General features: G+C 49.4%; 1 protein-coding gene across 1 annotated transcript; it reads right to left on the minus strand.

Moving 5' to 3' along the window:
• Window positions 1–8,935: 8,935 nt before the first annotated feature.
• On the minus strand, window positions 8,936–26,172 carry LOC144168596 (protein ABHD1-like). Its single transcript, XM_077697546.1, has 5 exons — window positions 25,951–26,172; window positions 25,398–25,676; window positions 15,942–16,211; window positions 10,323–10,445; window positions 8,936–9,733 (listed from the first exon to the last, which is right to left on the minus strand). Exons 1-5 carry the CDS (start codon window positions 26,170–26,172, stop codon window positions 9,344–9,346), a joined length of 1,284 nt encoding a protein of 427 aa, XP_077553672.1. The 3' UTR covers window positions 8,936–9,343.
• Between the last annotated feature and the right edge of the window lie 783 nt (window positions 26,173–26,955).

Here is a 26,955-nt window from a genome sequence, read left to right on the forward strand (position 1 = left end):
CACGGCTTGCCCTTTTGGGTTGGCGTTTTTGCCCCATGCCGAAGCTCTGCAAAAACGTCCAACAGGTGTATGCATTGCGTTTAACAAGTTCTATGTTCTAACCAGGGGCGTAGCCAGGGGTACTGCTTTGGTGTCAGAACAACCAGCGAAATTCTCTGAGAGCCGTATCTCCGCCCCCACCAGTCCTTTCGGCCTTTTTTTCACCAATGCTATTCACATACTGCATCGATATATTAAAATATCAAAACGAAAATAAAAAAATTAGCAGTGGCTTAGCTCGGCTATTCCAGGATATACGTAGCGTGAGCTAAGGTTCAGCTGCTTATTTTTAGGTTTCCTGGTTGTCTAGGATTAGCCGATTATCACGCTTACTGATGCTAAAACGATTTCCAATCCAATCCAATCCTATTGGATTGGATTAATACAATCCAATTTAATCCACTCCAGTCCACTCCGGTCCAGTCCAGTCCTGTCGCTCGTCGCGCATGCGCGGCACGGCTCTCCAGGAGCCACACAAAAAGGCTATCAAGAGGCTCCGACGCAGCGTCAGACTTGGCTACGGCGCGACGGAGGCGCACAGCCGGGCACGCGCCGGCGCCAGTGCGTCTGCCGAGGCTCGGCAAATGAGCTGACCCAATTCTCTACACACCCGCACTCCAATTGGATTGGATTGGATTCCAATCCAATCTAATTTAATCTAATCCAATCCAATCCAATTCAATGCACCTCGCGCTCGCGCAGCACGGCCCTTCAAGGTCCACGCGAAACTGTTTAACTCGGCCAGTGTAGCTTACGCTACAAAAAGCGTTGGTTTGTTGTTTGTGTGCAGTATGGCTGTGCTTAGTCTTCTTTAAGCGCACTGAACAAGAACGAAACAAATCGCTTTCACCAAACGCGAAACAGCGGATGAGTACTCTAATCGGACGACCATTTTTCGTTCACCCAAGCATCGACACACGTGAAATGGTCGGAGTGCGCTGTCACTGTCGCTAGTAAGCGAAAGTTCGTACAGATAATAAACAAATACGGTGGGCTGTAGCGAGCAATAAAAAACCGCAACGACTCGAAGGAAAAAAATCCCGCCATCTCCACGAAGTGAATGATGATGAGTGGAGCGAAGCTCCAATGCTCATCGGTAAAACCGTGAAACATTCGCCCACACATCATATAAAACTCGACACGTTGTCATATATATATCTATAGGGGTGATTGTATATATACGTATATACACAGATACAGATAATAAACAGATGTTTATTATTTTTATATCGATGCAATTATATACACTTATATACACACAAGATTAATCATTTACATATAGAAACTACAAGGATTACATTCGCTTCCAAGGTGTTCATGATGAGTAGCTGCGTGGAGATGTGCACTCACTGAGCTCCCGGCGATGAGAAAGAAAGCGCGCCAAAAGCGCTCGCGCTATATAGGCGTGGCCCTATGGCGATCGCCTCTCTATTAATCGCGCGCCCGAGTATGCAGCGGAGCAGCGGAGACGGAAGAGCACAGGTGTGTGCCGCGCCGCCTTGGGCGGCGGCGCGCCATCTAGCGGGCGACCTATGAACTATTGCACAGCTGCGCCTGTAGCGGTCGCCTCGAGAACTAGTGGACACGGCGCGCCCAGGGACTTGCCCCGAGCAAGAGGAGCTTCGCCCCTAAAAAAGTTTGAAATGCATTGGATGGCAGCAGTGAACGCCGCTGCAGCCCATTATGGCGAATCCCGGGCCTTCTCTGCACTTCCTACAGGTTTTCCCATTGAGAGGAACGGCTTTATTTTTTTAGTATTTTTTATTCGTATTTCGAACGTTTTTTTTTCGTGTTTTTTTTAGTGCTTGTTTTTTGGAGACGTACATGGTGCATATCATTCGTTCAGTTTATTTTTGTAATTTTTATTGTTTGTATTTTTCGGTTTATGAAAATTTTGTTCGGCCTGTTTGTCTCCCTTTTTACATCGGCAAATTACGCACTTTTGGGGAATTGCAGAGAGTCAAGGTTTTTCATTCCGTCAAATGATGTTTGTAAAATTAATTTTTGTATTCTTCGGGTTATCAAAATTCCGTTCGACAAATTATCTCCATTTGCGTTATTGCAACGAGTAAATGTGTTACTTTCGCAAATGATTCACATTTGTGCAAATGCATGGCGTTACACGGTCCCAGCAGCGGGGGTACTCGGTGACCAGTTGAGAAACTTCAGACGGCTTTTTCTATGCCCCATCCTCAGGAATGTCCTCCGAAACGTCCGTAGTGTTTAGGAGAATGCCCTGGCAAACGTTGTCTAAGCGTACGAGGCCAACAGTTGCCCGGCGTCGCTTGCGCTGTATGAATTATTTATTTACGTTCGTGTGTATGCAGAGATGCTTGTTCTAAGTCACTGTTCCACTACTGTGCACCATGAGGATCAAAGTATAGCGGGGTCGTAAGAACCACGTGAAATTGTATTTTCACTGGTCAGAAACGTTCGTATTGCGAAAATGTTACAAAGTGGCGCAGTTTTTCAGGAATGGTGGAAGGGTTAAAAGAAACTGTTTAGGTGATTTAGCATTGTCTGTAACTGATATCGGTGGCGAATACTTTGGCGACACACCACAAATATATTGTAACGCAGCAGAACGGCCGGCTATTTACAAGTTGTGCACATAAGCAATTTACTTACAAATTATTTACAAGCAGGGCTGTAGCAAGGAATCGCAGCTCAGATCGCGCGAAAACCCGCATCTGCGTTTTTTCGCCTTCGTCGACGGTTGGCTGTAGATGGTAACAGAGTCCTTTAATGCTTATGGACTCTGATGGTGGCGACGATGGGCCACACAGATACGGCGCGTACCCATTCAGGGAGAATTGTCCTCTTCGCACCGGTGTCTGTCTTCTGCTGTGCTGGATCACGACAGCCACGTAGACGCTGCGGTCATCTAATAAACTGTGCCCTGTGGCATAGCTCCCTCTATAGGGAAACATTCTAGACATTAATACGAGTTTTGCACCACCGTCCCTAATTCATATTCCTTGCTCATTTGCACAGTTCCGGGGAACATGCAAGTCAATTTTCCCATATTACGCAACTGTGCGACAAAGCCAGCCCTTCGACTTCCCCTATTCCGTCAGTCCAGGAGCGCGTACATTAACGTTTGCTCCACGTGTGATTAAGCGTCCTACCAAAGGCCATCCTACGAGGGGCCATGCAGACAATATAGAATTATTCGTTTTCTTTGAAAGATTTCGTGTTTTATAGTGCCCCCAGCGCTTGTCCGGCAGCAAACGATGCTTTATTCAATCAGAAATTAATCAAAGTAGTTTAAAATTTTGGTTCTCCAGCAAATCGTGTGCTTCGTGACGTCTGCGATCAGTGCGATGACGTAACAAGGACAGGTCTTCAAGCGAACGTTACTGCGTGGTTAGGCTCTGCAGCGGACTCCGGAGGCTTGTTTATCGTCAGTCCTCCGAGATGGCGCCACGACACTGCACCGGACCGCTACCTGCCTGTGCTTTGTTTTTGACCGTATTTGCACCCGACTTTTTGTTACGGTATAAAGAAGCAGCCGTTTCGTGAAACGTGGAGTATGCTCGAGAAACAGGGTTACGTAAGACAATGTCGCTTACGCCAATCGGCCAGTGTCCCGTGAGACAACCCCGAAGCGCCGCACTGCTGTGCAGCTATAGCACAGTGTGCGCGAAGTACCAAAACCAGTACGCACTGGTACTGCTATGTTTACGTTTGCTTTTGTAACTTCCATTGTTCACCCTACCATTTTCACCGCTATAAAATGAATATGCATTACATTTAAGCGAAGATAGCTCGTTCTGCAAGCTTATAAGCCCTGCCTAGCTTGCGTTTGCTTTTGCCGGCCTCAGCCTATCGAGCGGCTGTGTATATGACGTCCTATGCTTCAGTGCGGGGAATGAACTAGTGAGTAGCATGGCCATTCTCTTTTTTCCTAATTATATAGCTTATTTGGGCGAATTTTACATTAAACGTGATGTCAGTATGATTCGAACGAGACAGTCTTTCGAATGAACTAAACGTGTTTTGTCTGATTGGCCCCTTTAATTTGTGACTATAAAAATCATCAGTCACAGTGCAACTACTTTTTTCCACTTGTTGCCACTGCACATCCCTTCGCTCTTTACTGCTAAATAGGTGTAGTCAATGGTGAACTCCAGGCAACAAGATATAATCCTTTTTGTCGCCAAGAGATCGTCAAAAATTACAAATACAAACCCTTGCATCCTGATAACATGCCCAATTCCGCTGGCATTTTTTTCGGCTTCGGATGGCAGTACGAATAATCTCATATTCATACTATTGGCTCAATCATGCCGTTAAGGCCGCGCACTCTCGCGGCCGTCGCGAGCGCTTCCGCCATGTTCAAGGGTCCAACCGGAAAGCGGAGCATCGATAACTGCGGAGAGTTTTCGGCGATCTGCTGTGTTTTCTATTCACCAGGATACCCACATACTGTTGTGTCATGGTGCCCACGAAGTCGAGAGAGAACAAACTTTATCGAGAAAAAAATAATAAAATGGAGTCTTCGGGGTGGTTTGAACAAATATGCTCAAGGGAGAAAGGTAAAACTCCAGAAGATAAAGTGTTATCGTTTGTGGTGTTATCGCAGAGGCCGCAACAAACGTGCGCGTTGCTTCTTTCTCGTGTATGCGTGTCGCGTGCACTGCGAATCGTATTTGTGTTAGCTTCGTTCATGTAACAATGACAATAACAATTCCTGTGATACGTAAGGTGTTACCAAAGAACTGTGGGCTTGTCTTTAGTCAGCCGTTTACTTCGCGCTAATGCAGCGGAGATTGCAGGCTACTGGTGCGAACGCGATCGAGGATTTACCTTGAATACTAAAATCAAACGGCTAACGCATGCGTGTCTAATACTGATAGGTTAGCGTTAGTTCTTGCTTGTTTGGTGTTTAAAATTATTTCATCATTCGGAAGGCAAAAGTGTCAACGGGCGTTCGAATAGAGACGCTGCAACAACCTGTCTTTACCTGCTTTGCGAGTTCAAGGCAAACTTAGCAGCTACATTTTATGGCCTGATGTACTTTCTGTGCCGTTTGCAAGAATCCTTTTACGTGCCCGCGATGAAGGAGATCTCCTGCGATAAGTTTTGCGCTCTTTGTTCGCACCAAATGCAATGCATAATATGCTCGAGCGGTCGCCTGAACGAACTCCGCGCCAAACCCCACCCATCGCTTCATGTGTGATTGTTCGTGCACTGAATGACGATTATCTGGCACAGTCGGCAATAAGAGCGCAGAAAACACGCCTAGCGCAAAATTACGCCCATCTTCCCGCGAGGGAACCCTGATGTGATGCGACGCATCAGGGGGGAGTGTTTGGACTGACGCTGGTATTGGATTGCGTCAGTCCACTCGGTGAAGGGACTGTCGCTTCCATCACGTCTTCATCGGAAGAATCAAGTCGAGCACGCAGTCGTCAAGCAAAGTGACGCGAAGTCGAACGAGAGCGAGCGCTGACTGAACCGCCGCAGCGTGCTACCCGCTTTATATTCACAGCGCCTGAAGGAGAGGAGACAGCGGAGGAGAGTCGCGTATGCGCGCACTTGCACGACGGGAGCGGAGCGAAGCGAGCGAAGCGCGCGCACGCACCTGTTGTTTATGATAATGAGACGGAGTGAGAGTGTTGCGCACAGCTGTCGGAGAGAAGAGCGGAGGAGAGTCGCGCATGCGCAGGTGGCGTGCGGACGCCGCCGATTCCGACGCAGGGGGGAAATGCCTCAGAGCAAGAGATGCGTCGCATCTAAAAAAAACAGTGTTTAAAGAAGATTGCTTCACTTGGCAGATCATTGCAAAGGTTAGGTTCACAGTGTACGGGTCTGTATTCTTGTTCCGGCTCCGGTAACGGGCACAACGCACAGCAACAGCAGGACCAGAGCCGCTGAAACCAAACAACAAACCCGTGAAATTAAATACAGACACTGAAGCAGTACCTGCTTAAAAACTACATAAGCGCTTAAAATTGAGCGCAGTGAGGAAAGCGGACATTCAGAGCTTCTCATTTTGGCTACAGTGTGACATGGCCTTCAATGCAAACCCTTGGTAAACAGGGTAGCTGGTGTTTGAATCCCTTGTAACATTATAAAACTGAATTCATGATGGTATACGGAATGTGTAAGTAGGGCACCTTAGTCAAAACTCCAGTAATAGCTTTGCTTGACAACAGAGCCCTTAAACATTCAGTAATTAGTATACACGTTCACAAGGGCGGGGAAATAAGTAAACAGAGTTGTTGCACAGGCAAAATAAATGAAATGAACGCCACAAGCAAAGGTGATGAAAATATGGCAACCTTTTTAATGTTCTTGACACAAACAATCCGCCTGCGCATGAGACGTGCAGAAGTATGTTTTTGTGCGACAGAGCCAACACAAACTCCGTCACAATATTTCTATGAAAACCAGTTTCAATTCTTCACCAAATTGTGCTCGATCGCTTGTACTCAGCGCCTTAGTATTTTATTTAGTATCAGGGCAAGAATTCCTTCGCTTTTTCCTTGCAAAACGATTAACAATCGCTAATTCACTCTACACAGGGGTGCAGCATTGCAGTTGTATTTTTCTTCTTGAACAACGCAGGATTTCGTTTATGTTTTTTTTTCTTGCGAACGACTCAATATTGCGGTTCAAAAAAGAACAAGCGCAAAGTTGAATCGTGAAAGAGCGAGCACTTGCAGATTTTTTTCGCTTTTATACGGGAGATGCGGCGCGCTGTTTGTCGCAAAACACGATACCCCCAGCACGACTTGAACACACAAGAGCCTAGTGCAGTGCACGGGCCCAGGCCGGCCCCAAAGCCCGAGCCCGGCCCGGCGTGGCCCGCCGGCCGGGCTCGGGCCGGGTAGCACGCATTTTCTTGGGCCCGCGCCGGGATCGGGCTTGAACCAAAATTTTGTCGGGCCGTGCCGGTCCGATCCGGCCCGGGCAGTTCCTGAGGCCCGGCTATCCTGTGCCGCAATTTCTAAATTGTTGGCAAGAGAAAGTTTTCTTGTTGATATTTCAGGTAAAGTGAAAACAAAAAAAAGGAAGTGCTCATTCACTACCGCGCCATTAAAGATATGATAAAAAGATGATTGGACTTACAAAGCCTTCACATAAGTAAAAGAAATGTCTGGGTCCCATAGCTTAGTGGGAGAGAGCTGGACAGAAAACGAGGGCACTCCAGCCACAGACTACAACAGGATTGTATTTTCTGCCTGCTTTTTAAACTAAAACAAACAGAACAAATGTGACCTGGATTTCGCGGTGTGTGCAGAGTTTGAAGAACCAATTTTCTAAGCAGAGCCCATGATTTTTTCGTGCAAGAATTTTTTTAGAGCCATGACTAAAGGCAAGAAAGAACAGAAGCGCAGATAAAATCATGCTGCCAATGTAACTAGAAGGAAAGACAAAAATCAAATGGTGAAACCGGACGCATCGTCTGATAAAATTTCAGTAAGGAATGGAAGAACGAAAGGTGCAATATTTGTTGAAGAATTGAAAAAATAAAAAAATCCGCTTACTCGGAATCATTTAAGGTATCCTCGGGTGTCCCTTGATTTCGAAGACTGGCAAATGAAGTTACACGACTACCGCAAATACAGCTTCTAAGTGAGGATAAGTTGTACAAAGTTCGGTCCAAGTTTAAAAGAAATTGAAATCTAAAGTATGGATTGATTGAGGGGTTTAACGCGCCAACGCAACGCAGGCGATGAGGCGCGCCGTAGTGGAGGGCTCCGGATTAATCTTGACCACCTGGGGATCTTTATCGCGCGCCGAAATCTCGTACACACGGGCGTTTTTGCCTTTCGCCTCCATCAGAAAAGCGGCCGGGAATCGAACCCGCGACCTCGTGCTCAGCAGCGCAACGCCTTAGCCCCTGAGCCACCGCGGCGGGTCTAAAGTAGTCGCATTCGCTTTGTGCTTACGCTTTTTAGGTTAAGAGCAAACTTCTTCAAGTTCATGTTAACATCCTGTCGGACTAGGAATAATATTTAGCAACACTCTGGCGGGCTCGGGCCGGGCTCGGGCTCGGGCTCAGATTTTAAAAAATTCGTCGGGCTTGGGCCGGGCTCGGGCTCAATTTTTATAAATTTCTCGGGCCCGGGCCGGGCCTGGGCCGTGTCTCTATCGGACCGGGTCGGGCGGGCCTAGAAATTGCGGCCCGTGCACTGCTTTACGAGAGCCATCAGTCACATATTTGTTTGCATTAGAAACGCACATAAAGTGAAACGAAACGCACGTGTTGCGGCTGCCCAAGTGACTGATTTTACAAAACTTCGATTTGCAAGCGGCTGCGTCGATTGCTCGGTAAGTTTTAGGCCTGTAGATGATGCAATTCATTTTAGGCACCGTTTAAGAACTTTTTCGCAAACTCAAAAGCACATACAAATAACAACGAAGCAAGCGTACTTACCCGTTGCACCGCTTCGTCTTCATGGTTATGCGAAATTGCGGCTGATATGGACGTGCGAGCCCGAAAACCGGCTTTTCTGATCGTCTGCTAGCTCATTCCTAGGTGCATTTTCTGATCGTCTGCTGCACCATTTGGCTCCTTCCCACCGTAAATCTCAAACGTGCATTTCGCTCTGCATACCCCAGGTGGTTCCGTCGTTCCAACATCAACTTGCGCTGGCTCGCACGTCAAAATCAGCCGCCATTTTCCCATAGGCGAAAATCGTTTTTATTTATTTTCAGAATACACAGCTAAGTACCATCGTTGTTCCCGGTGTCAAACAAAATAGACCACAAAATGCGACCTTCGGGGCAAGTTTGAGCGCCAACAGGGCGGCGGTTCGCCTAGGAAAATTTTTTTAAAGTGTTCCAATTATCGTCGCAACATTCTGTACTTTGTATACTTTTACGCCGCATGCTTATACGCAATATACTTCGGCACATTCAGCACCACTGAATGTGCCGCTGAAGAGGTGGAGGCCGAAAACAACATGAAAACAAGAAGTCGGAAATTAAACAGATAATTTTGTTATATTGAAAAAGGAAAAAATGCAACGTGGGGCGGCCGAAATTTGTCCGTGCAGTCACGGAAACTTGTAAACTCGAACAACGTCATATCGAAATTTCGCTGTATGATAATGAAAGAATATTGGGCAAATTATAGTTGCAGCGCGAGGTTTAAATCTTAAGCCACTCGTTCCGCGTCGCTTGGGCTGAGCAATGACGGCATTTAGATGCAAGCATAGCACGTCGATACTGACATCTAATTTTCCCTTAGTTCAACCAAGGTCTGCCGAACATCCGCGTGCTTCGAGCTTGCATCGATGCGCGTCAATTTGCTCCAGTCGTCATCGAGGGTATTCTGGCTAGTATACACTTATGATATGCCGGTAGTGCGCCGCAAGAGAACGCCCTGATTGGACGTCTCGATAACGGCACGGTCCTCCTGCTTGGCGACACGCTCTGCGCCGATCTCAGAGCTGCCTCCAAGGTCCGCGAGGCTCTTCAGACCCAGCGGTCCCGGTGGACCCCGGACGATATCCAGAAGGCCGCGCACAAAGGCAAGGGTCAGACGCTCGGCGTACGAGGGCGACAACGGCCACAGCCAGCCGTCGATGAAGCCGAGATGGCCACCCCGAGGCGTTACCACTGCCGAGAGCCAGGGAGAGCCCTCGATCTCCGCCGCAGGCAGCGTCTCCGGGGATCCAAACACGTCGTCATCCGCCACCAGGAACAGCAGCGGCCGCCGAATCGTCGACAGCCTGCCCTGCAGCAGTTCAAGCATGGCAAAGAGTGCTCGCCCGCAAAACCTGTGGTTGGTGATAGTACATGTCTGCGGTATACGCTAGAAAATGAATGAAATAGCAGAGAAAGTGAGAAACAGACTAGCGACATGATTTGTCCGTGTCGCGTCTCCATTTACTTGCAGTGAAGATAGATGATTATATAACAGTGTCCTAGAAGTAGACGGGAGGTAGCTTGCTTTTGCGCAAGACGAAAGAGGTGCGGAGTACTCATTAGAGTACTCCGCATCAATTTCGGACGTCATTCGGGAAATGCTCTTCCATCAGAAATGCAAGCGAAAAGTTCCAATGTACGGTTCTTTGTTCTCGGGTCCAGCATCTCGAGGTGCCCCAACTATGCGCCCTTGGTCATCTATTAATTCAGCCAAACACATCGTTGGTCAGGTTGGTGCATATTTATTCCCAAAAATACAGCGCGACAAACACAACGACACAGAGGAAGCACGACGGGACAAAGAGCTTGTCCCGTCGCGCTTCTTTGTGTTGTGTTTATCACACTAATATAAAAGATTCAGGCAGCTCGAACAAGTCTAGGCACGCGTGAAGTCTCACCACAAGGCTGGCGCCCACATAGTAGTCCAGTACACTTGGGAAGCCGTACAGTGGGGCCGTGTAGCAGTTGTCGAAGTCGTAGAGGGTGCGGCACTGGAGCAAGCGGTCGGAGGTCACAAAGCCCTGCGAAGACACGCCCAAGTGAACAGCCTTCCCTGCCGCCGGCAGAAACCAGGAGACTGCAGAAAAATGAAACGTAACACGCTGACTACATACTGCAACCGCCATTGCGTCGCATCTCAACGCTGACTCGTCGCGTTGTTTTATGCCGACATGAACAGTGCTGCTTTAAAGGGACGACTTAGTCTACCACGATTTCCGCAAACCTATGCGGCAAGACGTCTGCCTAGTGAGTTCGACAGAAGGCAAGAAGGAAACCCCGTTACTGAACGGTTTGGAGAGTAGGGCTGAAGATGTTTTTCTAGAACGATTGCTGAAACAAACTTGCGGTGTGGTAATTTATTGAGGCTATTTTCCCGTCAATAGCGAAGTTAATTCGTACATTTATTATGCATTAACATTCTTTCTTCAATCAGTTTTCGCAGGTGAAAGGAGTGTTTGCAAGCCACACCCGAGAATATTAGTGCGTGCTTGGCACCCTGCGAAGTTTCTCAAATATGTAAACTTTAGATTCGCCGGTGACAGATCAGCGGACACGTCAGCGTGGTTGCTTACTGTCGCTCATCGATGTCTATCCACTTAATGCGTTTTTCAAAACAGTTTATTAAAGACGATAGTCTTGCTTGGTCTACTTGAACGGGAAAATTTTGGCCTGTCTGTATGTGCGTCTGTCTGCCACTCGATTCAGCCAGCCGGCCAAAGCAACATAATTGTTGCGCAATAGTCTTATATACTCACAGCGAAATATAAACGTCTAAGTACGGTGTTAATGTTCATACTTGTCAACATTGTTGAACAAGAACAAGACACTACACAAATATAAGGCAGAAAATCAATAAATGAGTGATATTTGCAGTGTTCCTTTATTAAAAATTTTACGGATGCCTGCTTTTTGCGATAGCAAATAAAATACTACATTACTGCAAGAACCACCGCCTGCTGTTGCCCGCGTTACCTGGCGGAGTTAAAAAAAATCAAATGGCAACAGCAACGAATGGTTCCACTAGATAGGTTTCGCGTTCCGCTTGGAAAGCTCGTGAAGTAGGGCAACGTGGTTCTATAAACGTCATAGAGTGATAAACGTTGTAGTCGGGTGCCTCGATTCACGGGCGTTTCCGCCGCACGACAGCTCTGGCATCGGGACACCCGACTTGGAGCCGCGAAACGCAGTAAATTTAAATTGACTTGAGCAAACCTGTATCGTGTTATCTTGGAAGGGGCGAGACTGGAGAGGAACAGCATGAGAGGTGAGCGGGGAAGAGAAGGGAGGCATTTACTTGCCAGAGGCGCCAGTCGACTATCGTCTCGCAGCGACATTTGCAACGAAAGGAGCAGATACGCGGCCAATTTGTGCAGAAAATGAGTTACACGTGGGAAAGAGATTGTTTGTGCAACTGCCAGGCGGATATAATTTTCAATAATTTCACGTACAAATTATATTTATAATTAAATCTTTTGTCGAGAACATGGCATAAAATCAGGCCCCCCGGTGTCTAATGGCGGCGTTGTATACGCGAAGCGTTCTCCTGACAGGTCATCGTCGTCTTTACACGGTGGGGTGCAGGATGTTTGTCTAATTTCGCGCGTCCATGCGCCCCTCTCCAAATCCAAACCGCTTCGGCCATGTTGAAAGGGGGCATCGGATAGACGCCGGTTTCATAAATGGGGGGACCCAGGTTCGATTCCCGCTACGGGAAGCGTGTTTTTTTTTTTTTTACTTCACCCGTTTTTGAGTTACAGACGCCATGAGCGCGAACGCTAAAGCTTCTCTTTAATATTTCAGTGGTCATTTTTTTTTTTGAAGGTGTGCATCATTGCACACCTTCCAGAATAACCCAACAGCGGAGTTCATGTTTCGTTTGAATCCTAAAATCCAGACGTTTTGTACACAATATATTTACAATGAGAGGTAAATGCCAGTAGTATAGGAGCACTACTGTCCTTGGTTAACTTTGCACTGGGACGCCATACAAATGCGATCGTCTCTAAAATCCGTAGGAAGACACCTGCTGCTGGGGAAGTAAAATGCCTTCGTACTTTCTGACAATGGTTGTGGTAATCGGTTTGTGGTTACTGTGTGGTAGAACGTGATGGATTCACCGACAAGATCCATCGGGTTTGTCCTTGAACAAAGTTCACCACTTTGGGTAGCACGCCGCCGCCGGTAATATCGCCGTTCCTTTTCCGCTCGCGACTCCTCGTATTCACGCTGCTTCTCGGCATCCGAAACTTTGCGTGCACATGGCCTATCCGCAGCGGGGCGAACACCCGGATGGCAGCCACAAAACAGCAACTCTCAGCGCGCGCTTACAATGCATATCGCACACTTTTTCCTGTACTGCCGCGGTTTTTCTTTCATTCCGAAACGGTATCTAGCCGCACCAATTCAACGCATTGACCTTCCTATGTCGATGCCTGTGCTCCTTTCGTTTGGAGCCACATCCCTGGGGTTTTGTCATGGAGGGATTATTGCGGCCATTCACGCGTACATATCAGAGACCAGACGCATGTCCTGCTAACCCGGTCAAAATTTTTTAGCCTTTTCTCCCAAAAATGGCATCATGCACTGATTCTTCTCTAAATCTATTATATAATTCGGTAACCGTTTCCCCAATTCCTACAGGCTGATTATTTAGGTCTATGAGGTGGGCGTTTTAGCCCTAAAAAGCCACCCCGTCTCTTGGCCAATCCCCCACGTGGGTATGTGCCACTAGAAGAGGAACAACAACAACAACAACATATCGTCCGCGACGCGTTCCATGTCGCGTGTGCATCATAAGAAGGTTGCAGGGGATATGAACGCTTACATCTTACGATGTTTTAGGTGACAGCGTTACTTCGTCGTGATAGGGACCGTTGTGGAACGCCGCTGCTCCATTGAGCATTTGTGCTCTCCAAGCACTGAAGGTGAACTGAGGCAGTGAGACTGGCCGCGTTGTTTTTAATCGCCGCGGCACAGGATAAACAGAGGCTGTCTAGAAATATGTTGGCGTGAAAGCGTGTGGCTGTGGGTGTAGCAGCTCAACAGCTTGGCCACTGAGCCACCACGGCGGGGTATGCGAGGGATAACTGGACTTCCATTGAAGTTCACGAGCGAACGATGATGAGGCCAAGCTTGTGTCGCCTTGATTTGAAGTCTTGTTTTCGAATACCGCTGTATAGAAAAATTTCATTGATGTTCTTTTTTTTTTCCACGTATAGTGGTTTACACCAAAGTTTTGCTTTTTTTTTCTGAGCATTTATAGGCGTACTTTCGTCAGTGGAATACTTTTGTAGCGCTTGGGTTTGTGAGGTAAGTAGACATTTCTGCAAAACAGCGCTGTTAGTAGAATGCCTTCCCAGAGAACACTGAATCGTCGCACTAGGGTGCGACGGCACATATGCGTTTTATAAATCCAGCAGATGAAATCACTTTATTAAATCTACCCCCCCCCCCCCCCCCCCCCTCCGGAACACAACGTATATCATAGCATTATATGTTTGAAAAGGTGTAGGGGGCAGTGATTTTTTTTCCAATACTGGGAGCCGAGATACGTGTAGGACCCCCATCTTCCAGCCTTCCCGTTTTTTTCCCGGCCAAGATATGCATGCTCCCGCTCCAACTTTTTCGAAAGACTGTCTTCGAATATCTCTACTGCCGCTAAGTCGCGCCAAAGCTGACACTTAGCTGTGGTGGAGATTGCTCACCCCTTCTGTAAATGCGTCGTAAGGTATCACCCACGCGACCGGTTTTTTTTTTTTTTGTATAAAAAGAAAATCACCTGCTGCTGCAGGGGCCCGATTCCGCAGGATTCTAGAGCCAGTAGAGATGAGCCACTATATTTTTGTCAATGTTTATTTGTTCCATTATTTCTGGTGCAAGCCATGCTGCGGCAGATGTTGAGGAAATGCGTTAAAAAAATTGTCGAATGTAATTTATTTCTCCATTTAGCAAGGTATAATTAATATTTGTACAAAGATGCTGCTGGTAAAGGCTACTGGATTACCTTAATGAGTTTTATCAGTAGAAACTCTATTGAGTTTTAATTAAACGAAGTCTTTTAAATGTCTGTTTAGTTTTTTCTATAAAAACTTGTTGACTTGTTATTGACTGGACCCATTAGAAATTTGAACGTAGAATAAAAGAGCATAAAAGTAACCTATAGTTCATACCACAAGCTAGCTGCAGCACTGTGGAGGCTACATTGTTGTCCCCCTCAGGGCGCCTAACTCACCGCGAAGGAAGCGACAAAAGGCGCCGGGGCCTTGCGGTGCCACTTACTGAGAGGGGAGAAGGGAGTGTCCTTTCAGGATCCCCTTCACGGCGAATTAGGCGCCCTCAGTGGGCGCGCTATTGATAACAATGTAGCCTCCACAGTGCTGCAGTTAGCTTGTGGTATGAACTATAGTAGTATTATTATAGGATTCTGGAGATACAGTGGGCAGCGCTGACAAAAAACAGCCCTTCATAGGTATATGTTTCAGCCTGATGAGTTTTGTCAATGGGTTCTCGAAAGAGTGTTAATAGACTGGTGTCATTAAGTTTTGTGTTGCGTTTTCTCAATACAAATCCTTTTGACTTCCTGATGACGAACCTCAAGAGCCCTTGAGTTCGAATTAGACTTCTATTGACTCAATTGAAGCTCATTGGGAACTCAATTGAAACTCAAAATCCCTTTTTGTAAGCGTGGTTAGTGTAAGCGAAAAGGCATCGGCGTAAGAATGAAAAGTGTTTATTCTGTAGCGTAGCGACAGTGCCAGGCGTTTTGGTTTTTCTCTGACGCTTGGTGGCGCGGCGTCCAATCGATCACTTCCCAAAGACAGGCTGCAAAGACAACCGAGCCGCGGGAAATTGGAAAAGTAATTTGTAAGTTTGTGCAGTGAGATGCTGTTTAACTGCGCTTAATTTTTAATTATAGCACATTGTAGTTAGTTTCTCCTCACGGTGTGGGCCCCTCATTTCTTTTAAAAGGGTAGCGTTAACGTTCGGGCCAATTTTTTTCAATTTTAGTCCGTAATGGGGTTACCTCCATCGTTTGATAAAGAGAGCTGGCGGCGACCACTGGGACCCTAGAAATTTGAAAAGTAATTTTAAAAATTTATGTATTTAGAAGCTGTTTCAGCGTTTAATTTCTCATTTGGACACATTTTACTTCGTTTCTGCTCGTAATTCAGGCCTTCAATGGCTTTTAAAAGTCTAGCCACTATTTTTTTTTGTTCAGTCACGCAATGTTGGCGCGGTTGTCAGTGTCAGTGATGACGCCTTTCCGCGGACACCTGGTGAGCACGGCTTCTGCGGTCGTTTAGAGCCCCGCGGAAAATTCCACAATGAGCCTATAGTAGCTGCTATCGCGATGATAACACACAAAGTAAAACCTGTGAATCAGACCTTCCCATTTTCAAGTTAAGACACATGACGGCAAAAAAAAAAATGCTGATGACCAAGGCGCTAACAGCTTCGCTGTAAAACTTTCAAGACAATGTGTGGTCTTCGAAAGAGCCCACTCAAGTTGCACTCACGCTAGAATCGAAGGCGGCTGGGTTCTTGCGGACAACGTCGAGCATCGTGTGGGCGAGGTAGGCGTTGACGAGGAAATTCGTGGAGCAGTTCATGAGGTTTTCGTAGCTGGAGAGCAGGTCGAAGGGTGCCGAGATGGAGATACCCGCGTCGATCTGCGCCGCGTCGCCCGTCTGGATCAGGTAGTGGCTCAGCAGGACGCCGCCCAGCGAGCAGCCCACAACGACCAGCTCGCAGCCCTCGGGGTACCGTTCCCGAATGGCCGCCACCACCTGCCGAACGTACACAAGGGGCAAGCCACAGGGTCAAAGCATAGCAAAATATGTCATTAATGGCTGGCTCACGCACACATTTGGCCAAGCAGCTCTTCGGTGTATACAGGTTGGGTAAGCATTAATTGGAAACGGTTAACGGTTGGTTGTTCAGGAGCTTCGTTGAGAGCCATCTTAACTTCACCCCAAAAAAATTCCCCGCATTTCCCCGAGGGGAAGAATGTGAAAGTGCGAATGCACGAGTTGAATTTGCGCGGTTCGGTAATGTTCGCGAAAGAGAGATCACACACACACACACACAACTACAAAGAAAGAAAGATGCATTTATTCACAGACACCTATTTGTGTTGTCGTTGTACTTGATTGCTAGAGCGGATCTCAGCTTTGAAATTTCGTGTCAGTACTCCTTTAATCGGGTGCATTAGCCCTTCTCACGCCCGATTCCTGGCCAATCCCCCACGTGGGTACACGCCCGATTCCTGGCCAATCCCCCACGTGGGTATGTGCCATGTCAGCGGACAGGCAGCGCGCGCCCATCTCCCCCCGTTGCCAAGGAAGACGAGGAGATTCCTGGCCAATCCCCCACGTGGGTATGCTATGCGGACATCGCCGGTGGACGCAGGTTCAGGGTCGCTTAAGAAGTGCATTCGCACTTAAAACCATCTGCAGCCTTTTAACGTGCAGGTTAGTGCTGGTTCCACTAAGATGCAGCCGTGAATACAAGAGGCGATCGTCACCCCCTCCTTCCACCCCCAACCAAGCTTGCCACTCCTGCATTTTTACTGCGAAGCTGTTCATGGCTAAGTTTTTGTGGATTGTTCCTGTCCGTAAAAAACATGGGGAGACAAAAACGGCTTTTCGTAAAGCCACCCTTACTGTGAATGCTCAGCAGAAAATAGCTGTAACTCTAGCTTTACCAAACGTTCCCCCAAAACAGTGAAATGAAGGTTGGACGCTAAGACGTCCCTATCATTACTCCGAATTTCATTCACTTGCACACTACGTTAGCCGACATTACCGAAAGTACGTCCAGGGCGGAACAATCGAAATCAGAGGAGTGCCGGAGACGTTGCCAGCGCTTAGCGCAGGGATAACAAAGCCCCACCTACTCCAACGGCGCGCCAATTCCTCCTCTTTCCGTTAGCCGAAGCCAGCTGAACACCATGGGGCACTGACCCTTCCCGGAAAGCAGAACTGCACGAAAGAACGTAAATCCCCCGAATGTCTCCGCTGCGGAGGTCAACCCGCTGCCCAAGGCCCCGCGGGATCAATCAAGGATTCAATGGTGTTTCAATGTTCCGCTGTGCTTCTCAGTTAGCCTGGTTAACGCCTGTAACAGACATATGGACGTCGGTTAGGCTTAGAAAACTATAGCTCCACACCAAGAAAATTGTACTGAATTTCCGGTGCATCACCAAGATCAACGCGCCAACATTCTGCGAACGCCCTCTTTTAAAAGGACAGGCAACGGATTTTTGTCGACTTTATGTTCTCTATCCCAAATGAAAGGGAATCACTTACAACACCTTCACCCGAAACGCTTTTGCTTATAGCGCCCTAGAGCTTTTTAAATAAGAGTTTTTAGATGTATGAGCCGTACGTGTCCGGCCGTAATTAATGCTGACAACAATTAGCTCTATGGAGCAGTGCGACAACATACTTTTGTATGCATGCGAAATGACAAGCGGTGTTTAAAAACTTTTCTCCTGCTAAAAAAGAATAAATTGCAGGCTTTCTTATTGTTTTATGCATTTTTTTTTCAATCAAGCATTGCAAATTCTTTTCTCGCGTTATAAACAGCCGCAACGCCAACAGGCAATCCAGGCTTCCGAAACCGAAACTGAGCTGTTCGTTGTACGCGATTAAGGTTTTGCGGCGCTCTTTTAAATTGCAAACAAAAGATAACAATCTAAACTTATGCAAATATTTGTGCTAAAAGGTTTTGCATAAGTGAATAAACGTTTTATTAGCTGCAAAGCTTGCCCGTCACGCAACCGGGACACGTACTGTTATAGTGTCACGTTTCGACACTACATAACGCCACTTTTCAGACTTAAGTTTAGTGCCAAATTAAAATTGTTTCCGCCAATTTGTTCATAAATTCCTCGTGGCTACCCCCTATATAAAACGCTGGCTTTCATATGAACTAGAGGGCATGCACTTCAGAAAAAAATGTGGTTGATCTCGCTTTCATAGGACGGCAAAACACGAAAGTAAAATGGGCCTTCACAGGATCAGTTGAATGTTCATTCTGCATCGATATCAACTTGCACATCGCTATTTATATTTCCTCGGTATCACACCGTCAGATGCATCAACATTAACACTGGATAGCACGCGCCGGAGCGCTGTGTGGGCGCACTCGCACGTGCACTCGCACGTGCACCGTACTGCAAAGAGAATAAAGCTCTCCCGCCCCACGCCTCGCGCCATGCCCTTGACGTCATGCGCGTGGTGCCGGGCAAGCATTCCTTCCAACATGGTGTCAGAAACGGGATGTGCTGACTGCTGCTCTCCGCCTGAACGACACGTCAGCACACCCGACCAACCCTCGTTCTGAAGCCGCTTCTGCCTCGTCTACGGGCCTTCCCTCGACTACAGACCTGCCTGCGACCTTCGCGAGCGACTCATCCTCGATGGCCAACAAGAACGGCACCGCTGCCTCGTTCCAGATCACGGCATCTGACCCGTTCACCTTCTCACCGTCAGACTGGCCCCAATGGAAGAGACGTTTCCTCCGCTACCCGGCTGCTTCAGGGCTCAGCGATCGACCCAAAGAATGCCAGGGGGATGCACTGGTCTACCTCATGGGACCCCAGGCAGAGGACATCTTTAATACCTTCAGGCTGACCACTGACGAGTAGAACTTCGACGCAGTGCTTAAGGGCTTCGAGGACTACTTCATACCTCGGCGAAGCATCATCTACGAGCGGGCGAAATTCAACACCCCAGTCCAACTGGATGGTGAGTCAGTCGAAGATTTCGCAACAGCCCTACATGCACTAGCAGATTCTTGTAACTACGGGGAGCTCCGCGAAGAGTTAATTCGTGACAGACTAGTCGTGGGTCTCAAGAACCATAAACTGTCGCAAACTCTGCAGCTTGACCCCAGCCTAGACCTAATGAAGGCTTTAACCATCGCTCGTCAGAATGAAGCAGTCCAACAGCAGCAGGCAGAACTCTTATCGGGCACGCCAAAGGAAGCAGTCAACTTCGACGCTCTGAAAGTACGGCGGAGTAGACCCGCTAAAGACCAAGTTGCAACGCCACCCCCAACCACACACCACCCGAGGGGCTTCAAGAAATCATGCGGCTGGTGTGGCAAAGAGCATCACGCGAGGGCCATCTGTCCTGCCAAAGACTGCGTCTGCCAGAAGTGCGGGGAAAAGGGCCATTTCTCAACCGTCTGTCGCTCAGCAAATGCTCTTCGGAACATCGAGCAGGAGCCAGGTTTCGTGGGCCTCATGCCGACGACGGCTTCATCCAAGTGGGAAGTCTCTCCCCTCGTCGAGTCACAGACCCTGGTCTTCAAAATCCACACGGAAGCGGACGAGACTGTTATCCCGGAGCGACAATTCCGACAGCTCTTCAAGCACGTCGTTCTGACTTCCCCCGACCGGAGGCTTCAGGAACCAGATGGAAAGACTCTGCGCATCTCGGGACTGGTAAGGCTTCATTTCAAGCTCAACGGCCGAGAAAGCGTGGAAAACGTCTACATCTTATCTGGTCTGCGCACAGCCCTACTTGGCAAACCAGCCATCACCAACCTTGGTTTGTTCCCGTCTGTGAACACTGTTTTGGATTTAAACGTCGAAGGGACTCTCCCGACGTCTTCCAAAAGCTCGGAAAGCTGCAACAGGAGTATGACACCGTGCTCCAACCTGACGCAACTCCGTTTGCCCTGACGTCTTTACGACGGGTACCACTTCCCCTCTACGAAAAAACCAGGGCAGAGCTACAACGAATGAAGAAAGTTGGCGTAATTACTCCTGTCACGCAACCCACAGCATGGTGCGCGCCAATGGTCGTCGTACTCAAGCCTTCGGGGGCACTCCGCATTTGTGTAGACTACACTGAACTAAACAAGTCTGTACTCCGCGAGTGGCATTCGATCCCAGCTGTTAAGCACGACCTTGGCATGCTTCGGGGAGCCGAAAGGTTCTCGAAAATCGACGCAACCTCTGGTTTTTGGCAGATCCCGTTGACTGAGAGAAGCAAATTGATCACGACCTTTATAACGCCCTTTGGTCGTTTTTTCTTCAATCGTCTACCGTTCGGCACCTGCTCTGCTCCTGAACACTTCCAACGACGCATGAGTGACATTCTGCAAGGCCTCGATAGGGTGGCCTGTCACATGGACGACATTCTCATCTGGGGTTCGGCCAAGCAGGAACACGATGAACGACTCCGAAGTACTCTCGAGCGGATTCGACGCGTCGGTGTCGCGCTAAACAAGGAAAAATGTCAGTTTGGTGTCACGAAAATCTCGTACTTAGGGCACGTCATCGAGAATAACCATGTTCGACCTGATGAGGGAAAACTCAAATCCATCACAGAAATGCCTGGGCCAACTTCCAAGGTTGAACTTCGACGGCTACTGGGCATGGCGACTTACCACGGTCGTTTCGTACCGAACATGGCCGAACTTCTCCAGCCCCTATCCAGCATGCTGTCTTCAAAGCAGGAGTTCGTCTGGGAGGCCGCACAAGAGGATGCATTCGGCAAATGGAAGAAACTGCTCTCATCAAGCCCAGTTCTAGCCGTGTACAGCAACGACAGGCCGACAAAGATCACAGCGGATGCGTCGTCCTACGGTCTCGGCGCCGTATTGCGCCAAAAGCAAGAGAACAACCAATTCGCTGTTATCGCCTCTCGAGTACTTACGGAAACAGAACGTCGATACCCTCAGATTGAAAAGGAAGGTCTCTCTCTCGTCTGGGCATGCGAGAAGTTCCATGACTACGTCTTCGGGATGAAGTTTTGCCTTGAGACCGACCACAATGTTGCGCTTTTTGGCTCAAAACCCATCGACGACTTAACGCCTCGTCTACAGAGGATGTGGATGCGCTTAATCGTTACGCATACGATGTCGTTTACGTCCCCGGCAAAGAACTGACCGCAGCTGATGCCCTATCGAGGTATCCCGTAAGCCACGGAAAGACGAATGAGCTCGAGAGAGAGATTGAAGGACACATGAGTCAGCTGTTATCTACGGTCCCAGTTTCACCACCTTCCTTAGACGAATTGAAACGGTAGCAACAACTCGACGAACTTTGCCGCCAGCTCCATGCATTCACGCAGAAGGGTTGACCGAGCCGTTGCGACCTCAAACAAAACCTTAAGGAATTCTGGCTGCATAAGGACAGCATCACCGAAGTCGACGGGCTTTCAGATAGTCGTGCCCAAAAAGCTACAGGAGTCAGCTCTCCGCGTACTGCACGAAGGCCATTTCGGCATCGACAAGTGCCGTACGAGAGCAAGAAATGATGTCTGGTGGCCCACGATTGACACCGACATCGAGAATCTTGTCAATTCCTGCCGGACCTGCCTCCAGCACAGGCCTAACCGGAAGATGCCGCTGCAGCCGACAGAATTTCCCGACACGCCTTGGCAGCGAGTCGGCGTCGACTTCATTTGAGGAGCATGGTGGCTAATCGTCACCGACTGCTACTCGGGGTATCCCGAGTTGGCCAAACTCACGACCGTGACTGCGATGGCAGTGGTAACTCACTGCAAGTCAATTTTTGCAAGGCATGGAATCCCCGAAGTGGTCGTCAGTGACAACGGTCTATTATTTTCAAGGACACCTGACTCACCTTTTGCAGCCTTCGCCAAAGAATACGGTTTTAAACACGTGCCATCGAGTCCCCGGTACCCTCAAAGCAACGGGCTCGCGGAAGCTGCCGTAAAAGTGATCAAGGGCTCCCTCGAGAAGACGGGCGATGCCTACAAAACGCTTTTGGCGTACAGGACGAGCCCGCTCAAGAACGGGTACTCTCCCGCTGAGCTCCTAATGGGTAGGAGACTCCGCACTACTTTGCCAGCTTCTGCGGACAGCCTAGTCCCCTGCCTCCCGGACACAGACGGGCTGGGGGCATACGAGGCTGAACGCAAGAAAAGGCAACAGCGCCACTTCGACATCCGGCATGGGGCACGAGACCTTCCGGACTTGGACCCCGATACTGACGTATGGGGTTATTGATCTGTTCGCCACAACAGAACTCACCTGGTCGCAATGCCTCAGCGTGCCAACGAGTTGCAGCAACAAGAGACAGTCCCGCGTAACCCCTTGTGCACAAGCAGTGACCATACTCACAGCAAGAGTGGCCGGTGCATAATTCCGCCATCGCGGTTTGAACCGTGACCTTTAAGAGAGGGGAGGATGTGGGACACTCTCCTGCACTCGCACGTGTACCGCACTGCAAAAAGAATAAAGCTCTCCCGCCCCGCGCCTCGCGCCATGCCCTTGACGTCATGCGCGTGGTGCCGGGCAAGCATTCCTTCCAACACGCTGCGTAAACCCGAATGAAACCACAAGCGCTCGCAAACCATGCGAACGAAACCGAACGGGTTGCCAGCGAATCGTTTGGTAACTCACGGTCCGCTGCAGTGAAAGAGCATGATTTGCGGGGCTGTCATGTGGGTGCGCTTGGCGAGCGAAGACCTGCTGGCGTGTCGCTTAGGCAAATGTGCGACCACCGCGTTCGTTCTCCGTGAAGTGTACGGCAGGCGGTTGCGTTGCGATGAGCTCAGCTAGCGCCAACTGTCGGCACTCATTAGAATCGTGATGCACCACTTCGCTTCACCTCTCTTAGACGGTAGCCCCATCTAAATGGAGGATGTTATAGGAAGGATATACGGCACGTTCATACAGCTGTCTGCTTCAGCTCATAGCGCAGTGGGTAAAGCGTAAGGCACCTCCCGTTGCCGCGACGGAGATCCCGGCTCGAATCCTGGCGCAGCCGCGTCAGTGGAAATTTTTCTGGCACCGGGCGCGAAGAGAAGCTCGAGTACGCCACCTCAAGACGCGTTACGGCAATTACCCGCAGACCCGTTACACTGGTGCTGCGCATTCCTCCCCCAATTCTCCGGCTACGCTTGTCACCCTGGACACTTCTGGCAACACCCTTACTGCGGCAACTTACCGAAATATGCCTACACCCGAAGCTGAAGCCCTGGCCATCACCCATGCCATTACTACACATCGAAATCAGCCTTATCTCACCATCATTAGCGATTCACAGCAAGCCTGCCGCCTTTACCAGGCCGGTCTCGCCCCACAGCAAGCCTTACCCATGCTACGCTGCCTGCTTCCGGACCTAGAAGTGACCATTGTGTGGACTTCTGGCCATGCTGGCCTGGTTGGGAATGAAGCGGCTCATGCCGCAGCCCGCGATCTGCACTACCGGGCACTCCCAACTTCAAGGACCGACACCGGGTGCTACCCTCCCACCACTGTAGACTCCCTGCCCTTGATTCCACCTTCTGTTCCACAGGCACACACAAAAAAATATACCCCCCGCCCCGCCCCTCCCTCCCAACACACCACGCCACCCTTTACCGCCGCCTGCAAACTGAAACATTTTGAAATCACCCCATCCTACACCACATCTCGCCGTCCCTTTTCCCCTACAACTTCCCGCACTGTAACATACCTCTCACGACTTACCACCTTGTTTTCTCTTGTCCTCACCACCCTAACCCCAACCCATCTCCCAACCCTGAGCAGTGGGAGTCCGAGCTGACCAGCTCAGCACCAGAGCGACAGCAAGTCCTGGTGCAACGAGCTCTGGACGCAGCTCGGACTCGCGGCCTCCTGGACTTGGGAGGCTGAGCACATCGTGGTGTGCAGAATAAAAGTTTATTCCTCCTCCTGGAAATGTCATTTCCGTGACGGATATGACGTCAGTCAGATCTTGGTGGATCCTGGCATAAAATACTTTTGTGTTAAAATCCGTTTCTGTCCCTTTAAGGCGGAAGCCTTAATTACACGTGCATGTTCCACGCAAGCGCGTTGTGGGGTAAGGAAATTGGCGGCGAAGAAAGGGTTGTGGTCAGAGCGAGGGCGAGCCGGGGATTGCGTGCCGGGAAACGGAAACAGCAGTGCAGGAGGAGGGTGGGAAGAGCGCTCCAAGAAAGAAAGAGGTAGCGCGTGCTGGAAAAGTGAACCACCAGTGCCCAAAGAGGGTAGGCCGCTTCGCCACGTGCAATATGAGCCACCTTGAAGATGAAGGTATACCAATAGGGGTGGAAAGGAGGAAGCTTCTGGCGATGGCTACCTAGTGGAACGAGTTTCGGTTCGGTGGCTGCTGCCCCAGGGGCCGGTCAGGTGGAGACGGGTGCGGCCGAAAACTTCAACAGAAAGTTCAAGAGCAGGTCCACAGAAGGTCCAACTAGACTTTCTTCTTCACATCCTTGGAAAGTGCTGAGCAGCTCCCGTAATATTCGTATTCCACAACATAGTAGAAAACAGAATGCGTTTCGATTGATTGATTGAATAAACTTTAGTCAGACGGCAAGCGCGATATTAGGGCACCCGCCCCGTGAGAAGCGTCCTCAGTCCAAGATGCCTTGGAGGTGACCCGATCCCGTCGCCCTCTCCACCAGCATGCGTTGGGTAGAGGGGTCGGAGCTGGCCAGCAACTGCACCCAATGCTGTGTGGTAATGTTGGGGAGTGGCGGTTGGGTAGGGGTGTTTGAGCATTATACGATAATGTGGTAGAGAGATTCCATGTTTGCGCGTTTCGAGGAAACATTCGTAGCTGTAGGGGGTGTCTATCAAGGACTTTCGCAATCTTCTCTCGCAGCTATTTGCAGCGTATGTGCATTCTCCCTAGTTCTAGGGAGTTGTGAACTTTGTACTTTTCTGCTGTTGTTGTCGCGCATGTTTGGGGTCATTTGGGTTTGCTTCGATTAAAATTACACCCTGCTTAAATGTTGACCAGCGGTTCTGTTGTCGATTGTTTTGTTTTGCTGCCAATTCTACGCTCTAACTGGGTGTCAGTCAAGCTTATTTTGATATTCACCAGCAAAGGCTGGGCATCAAACCCTTTTGTAACTGGCTAACGGCACAGGATTCATTCCCCTATACAGGTACATCACAACCTTTTACACCCGAGATGTCATCCTACATCCGAACCTAGAGACAATACTGACCAGTCCCGGCGAAGAAGCGTGAGTACGTACTTCGGCGAGGTCGCCGGTGCTCAGTCCAGAGACGAGCTTGTGGTTGGCGAGTGGCAGCCCTCCCTGTCCCCTGTTGTTGAGCACCACGCAGGGGCAGTGTAGCCGGGAAACCACGGGGACGAGGCTGCGGATGTAGTAAGCCTGGCTGTCGCTTGTCAAGCCTGTCAAGAAGAGAACCACGGGTGGAGGCAGTCCTTCGTTGAGCCACTCCAGCGCCACCGTCCCGCCGTCCGCGAGCAGCAGAACTTGGCGGTGGTACGGCAGTAGAGGTCTGCACATCTGCAGTGAGCCCGCAACAGAAAAGTTGGTCCATTTAGAGACACTACGTACAAAAACAGCTGACTAAAAGAGCAAGCCTGCTATACGCCACGAGCTAATGAGAGGCAGCTTGGGAGAGGTTTAGGGAAATCAAGTACATTTTGGTATATGCTCTTACGGCAGATACACGGTATACCAGAGGGAGAAGTGCTGGAGATGGAAAGCAGCAACATAAAAACCGTTTCAGCATTTTAGGCACCGCTACGCTACCAAATTGCGTGTCCCAGACGGTCACCTTGAGGGCCATGCTGACGAGGCACTGCATGTTGGGTGCAATGCACCAGATGGGTGGCCAGAAGCACTCCTCGAGTAGCGGCGCGAGGTTGAGGCTGAGGAAAGCGCGCATATTCGTCGCACTGCAGATGAACCGCGGCTTCCGCACCACGCACGCGAAGTAGTAGAGCAGGTAGAGGAAGAACGCGACCAGCACGAGCACCTGCCACATGGACAGCGGCATGGCCAATTTCGATTCTGTGGGCGAATAATTGTGGGCAAGCGGCCCCGGGACGCCGGGATAGAACGGCCGCGCTCGGCGGCTCCCGGAACAGCTGCCGGAGGTACCGGAGGGGCACGAGGACAACATGGCGAACAACTACGGCGGGATGACAATGAGCTCGATCGTGGCATTTGATTGGCCGGAAAGCTCATTTGACAACCCTGCCGCCTGGATGCGCCCCACGTTCACCTCTTTTTCGCGTCATACTGTAAGAATCGCACAACTAATAGCGTGTTGGTAAGCTAAACCAACCTGATAGATACGAAACTGTCCTTTTTTTGACAAAAGCGCGTACAATTGACCAAACAGAAGATGTTGCAGAAAAAAAAAATCGTCGGTCTTACGAAAAATAATTATATTAGTGGGGCTCGACCTCACGCCGTTAGCGTAAAAACCCACGACTCTACCCGTGGGTGGCTCAGGCGGCACAGGGAAGCCTGTTAAAGTTATTCAATAGAATAGAAAAAGTGCTCCAGGCGAACCAGTAGATGGCGCTAGTGAGGGTGCATCTAGGTGTCCAGGTTATTCAATCACGCGGCGGGGAGCAAGGCAGGAGCGTGGGGATGGTGATGATGACCTTGAATAGTTTGGACTGTGACCACAAAAAGGGATTTGCCAAGGCTAAAACGTATGCGGCGCTCTGGTTGCAGCTGGAAGACAGAAAAACGAACGACCCTGCAGCGCGATATTTCGTTCCCACATAGGTACTTGCAAGGCCCTTCTTGTTAACGTCACTGGAACAAG

This window comes from Haemaphysalis longicornis, unplaced genomic scaffold (genome assembly GCF_048455015.1).
Source record: "Haemaphysalis longicornis isolate Haplotype H1 unplaced genomic scaffold, Haemaphysalis longicornis Haplotype H1 scaffold_2, whole genome shotgun sequence".
Classification (NCBI taxonomy): Eukaryota; Metazoa; Arthropoda; class Arachnida; order Ixodida; family Ixodidae; genus Haemaphysalis; species Haemaphysalis longicornis.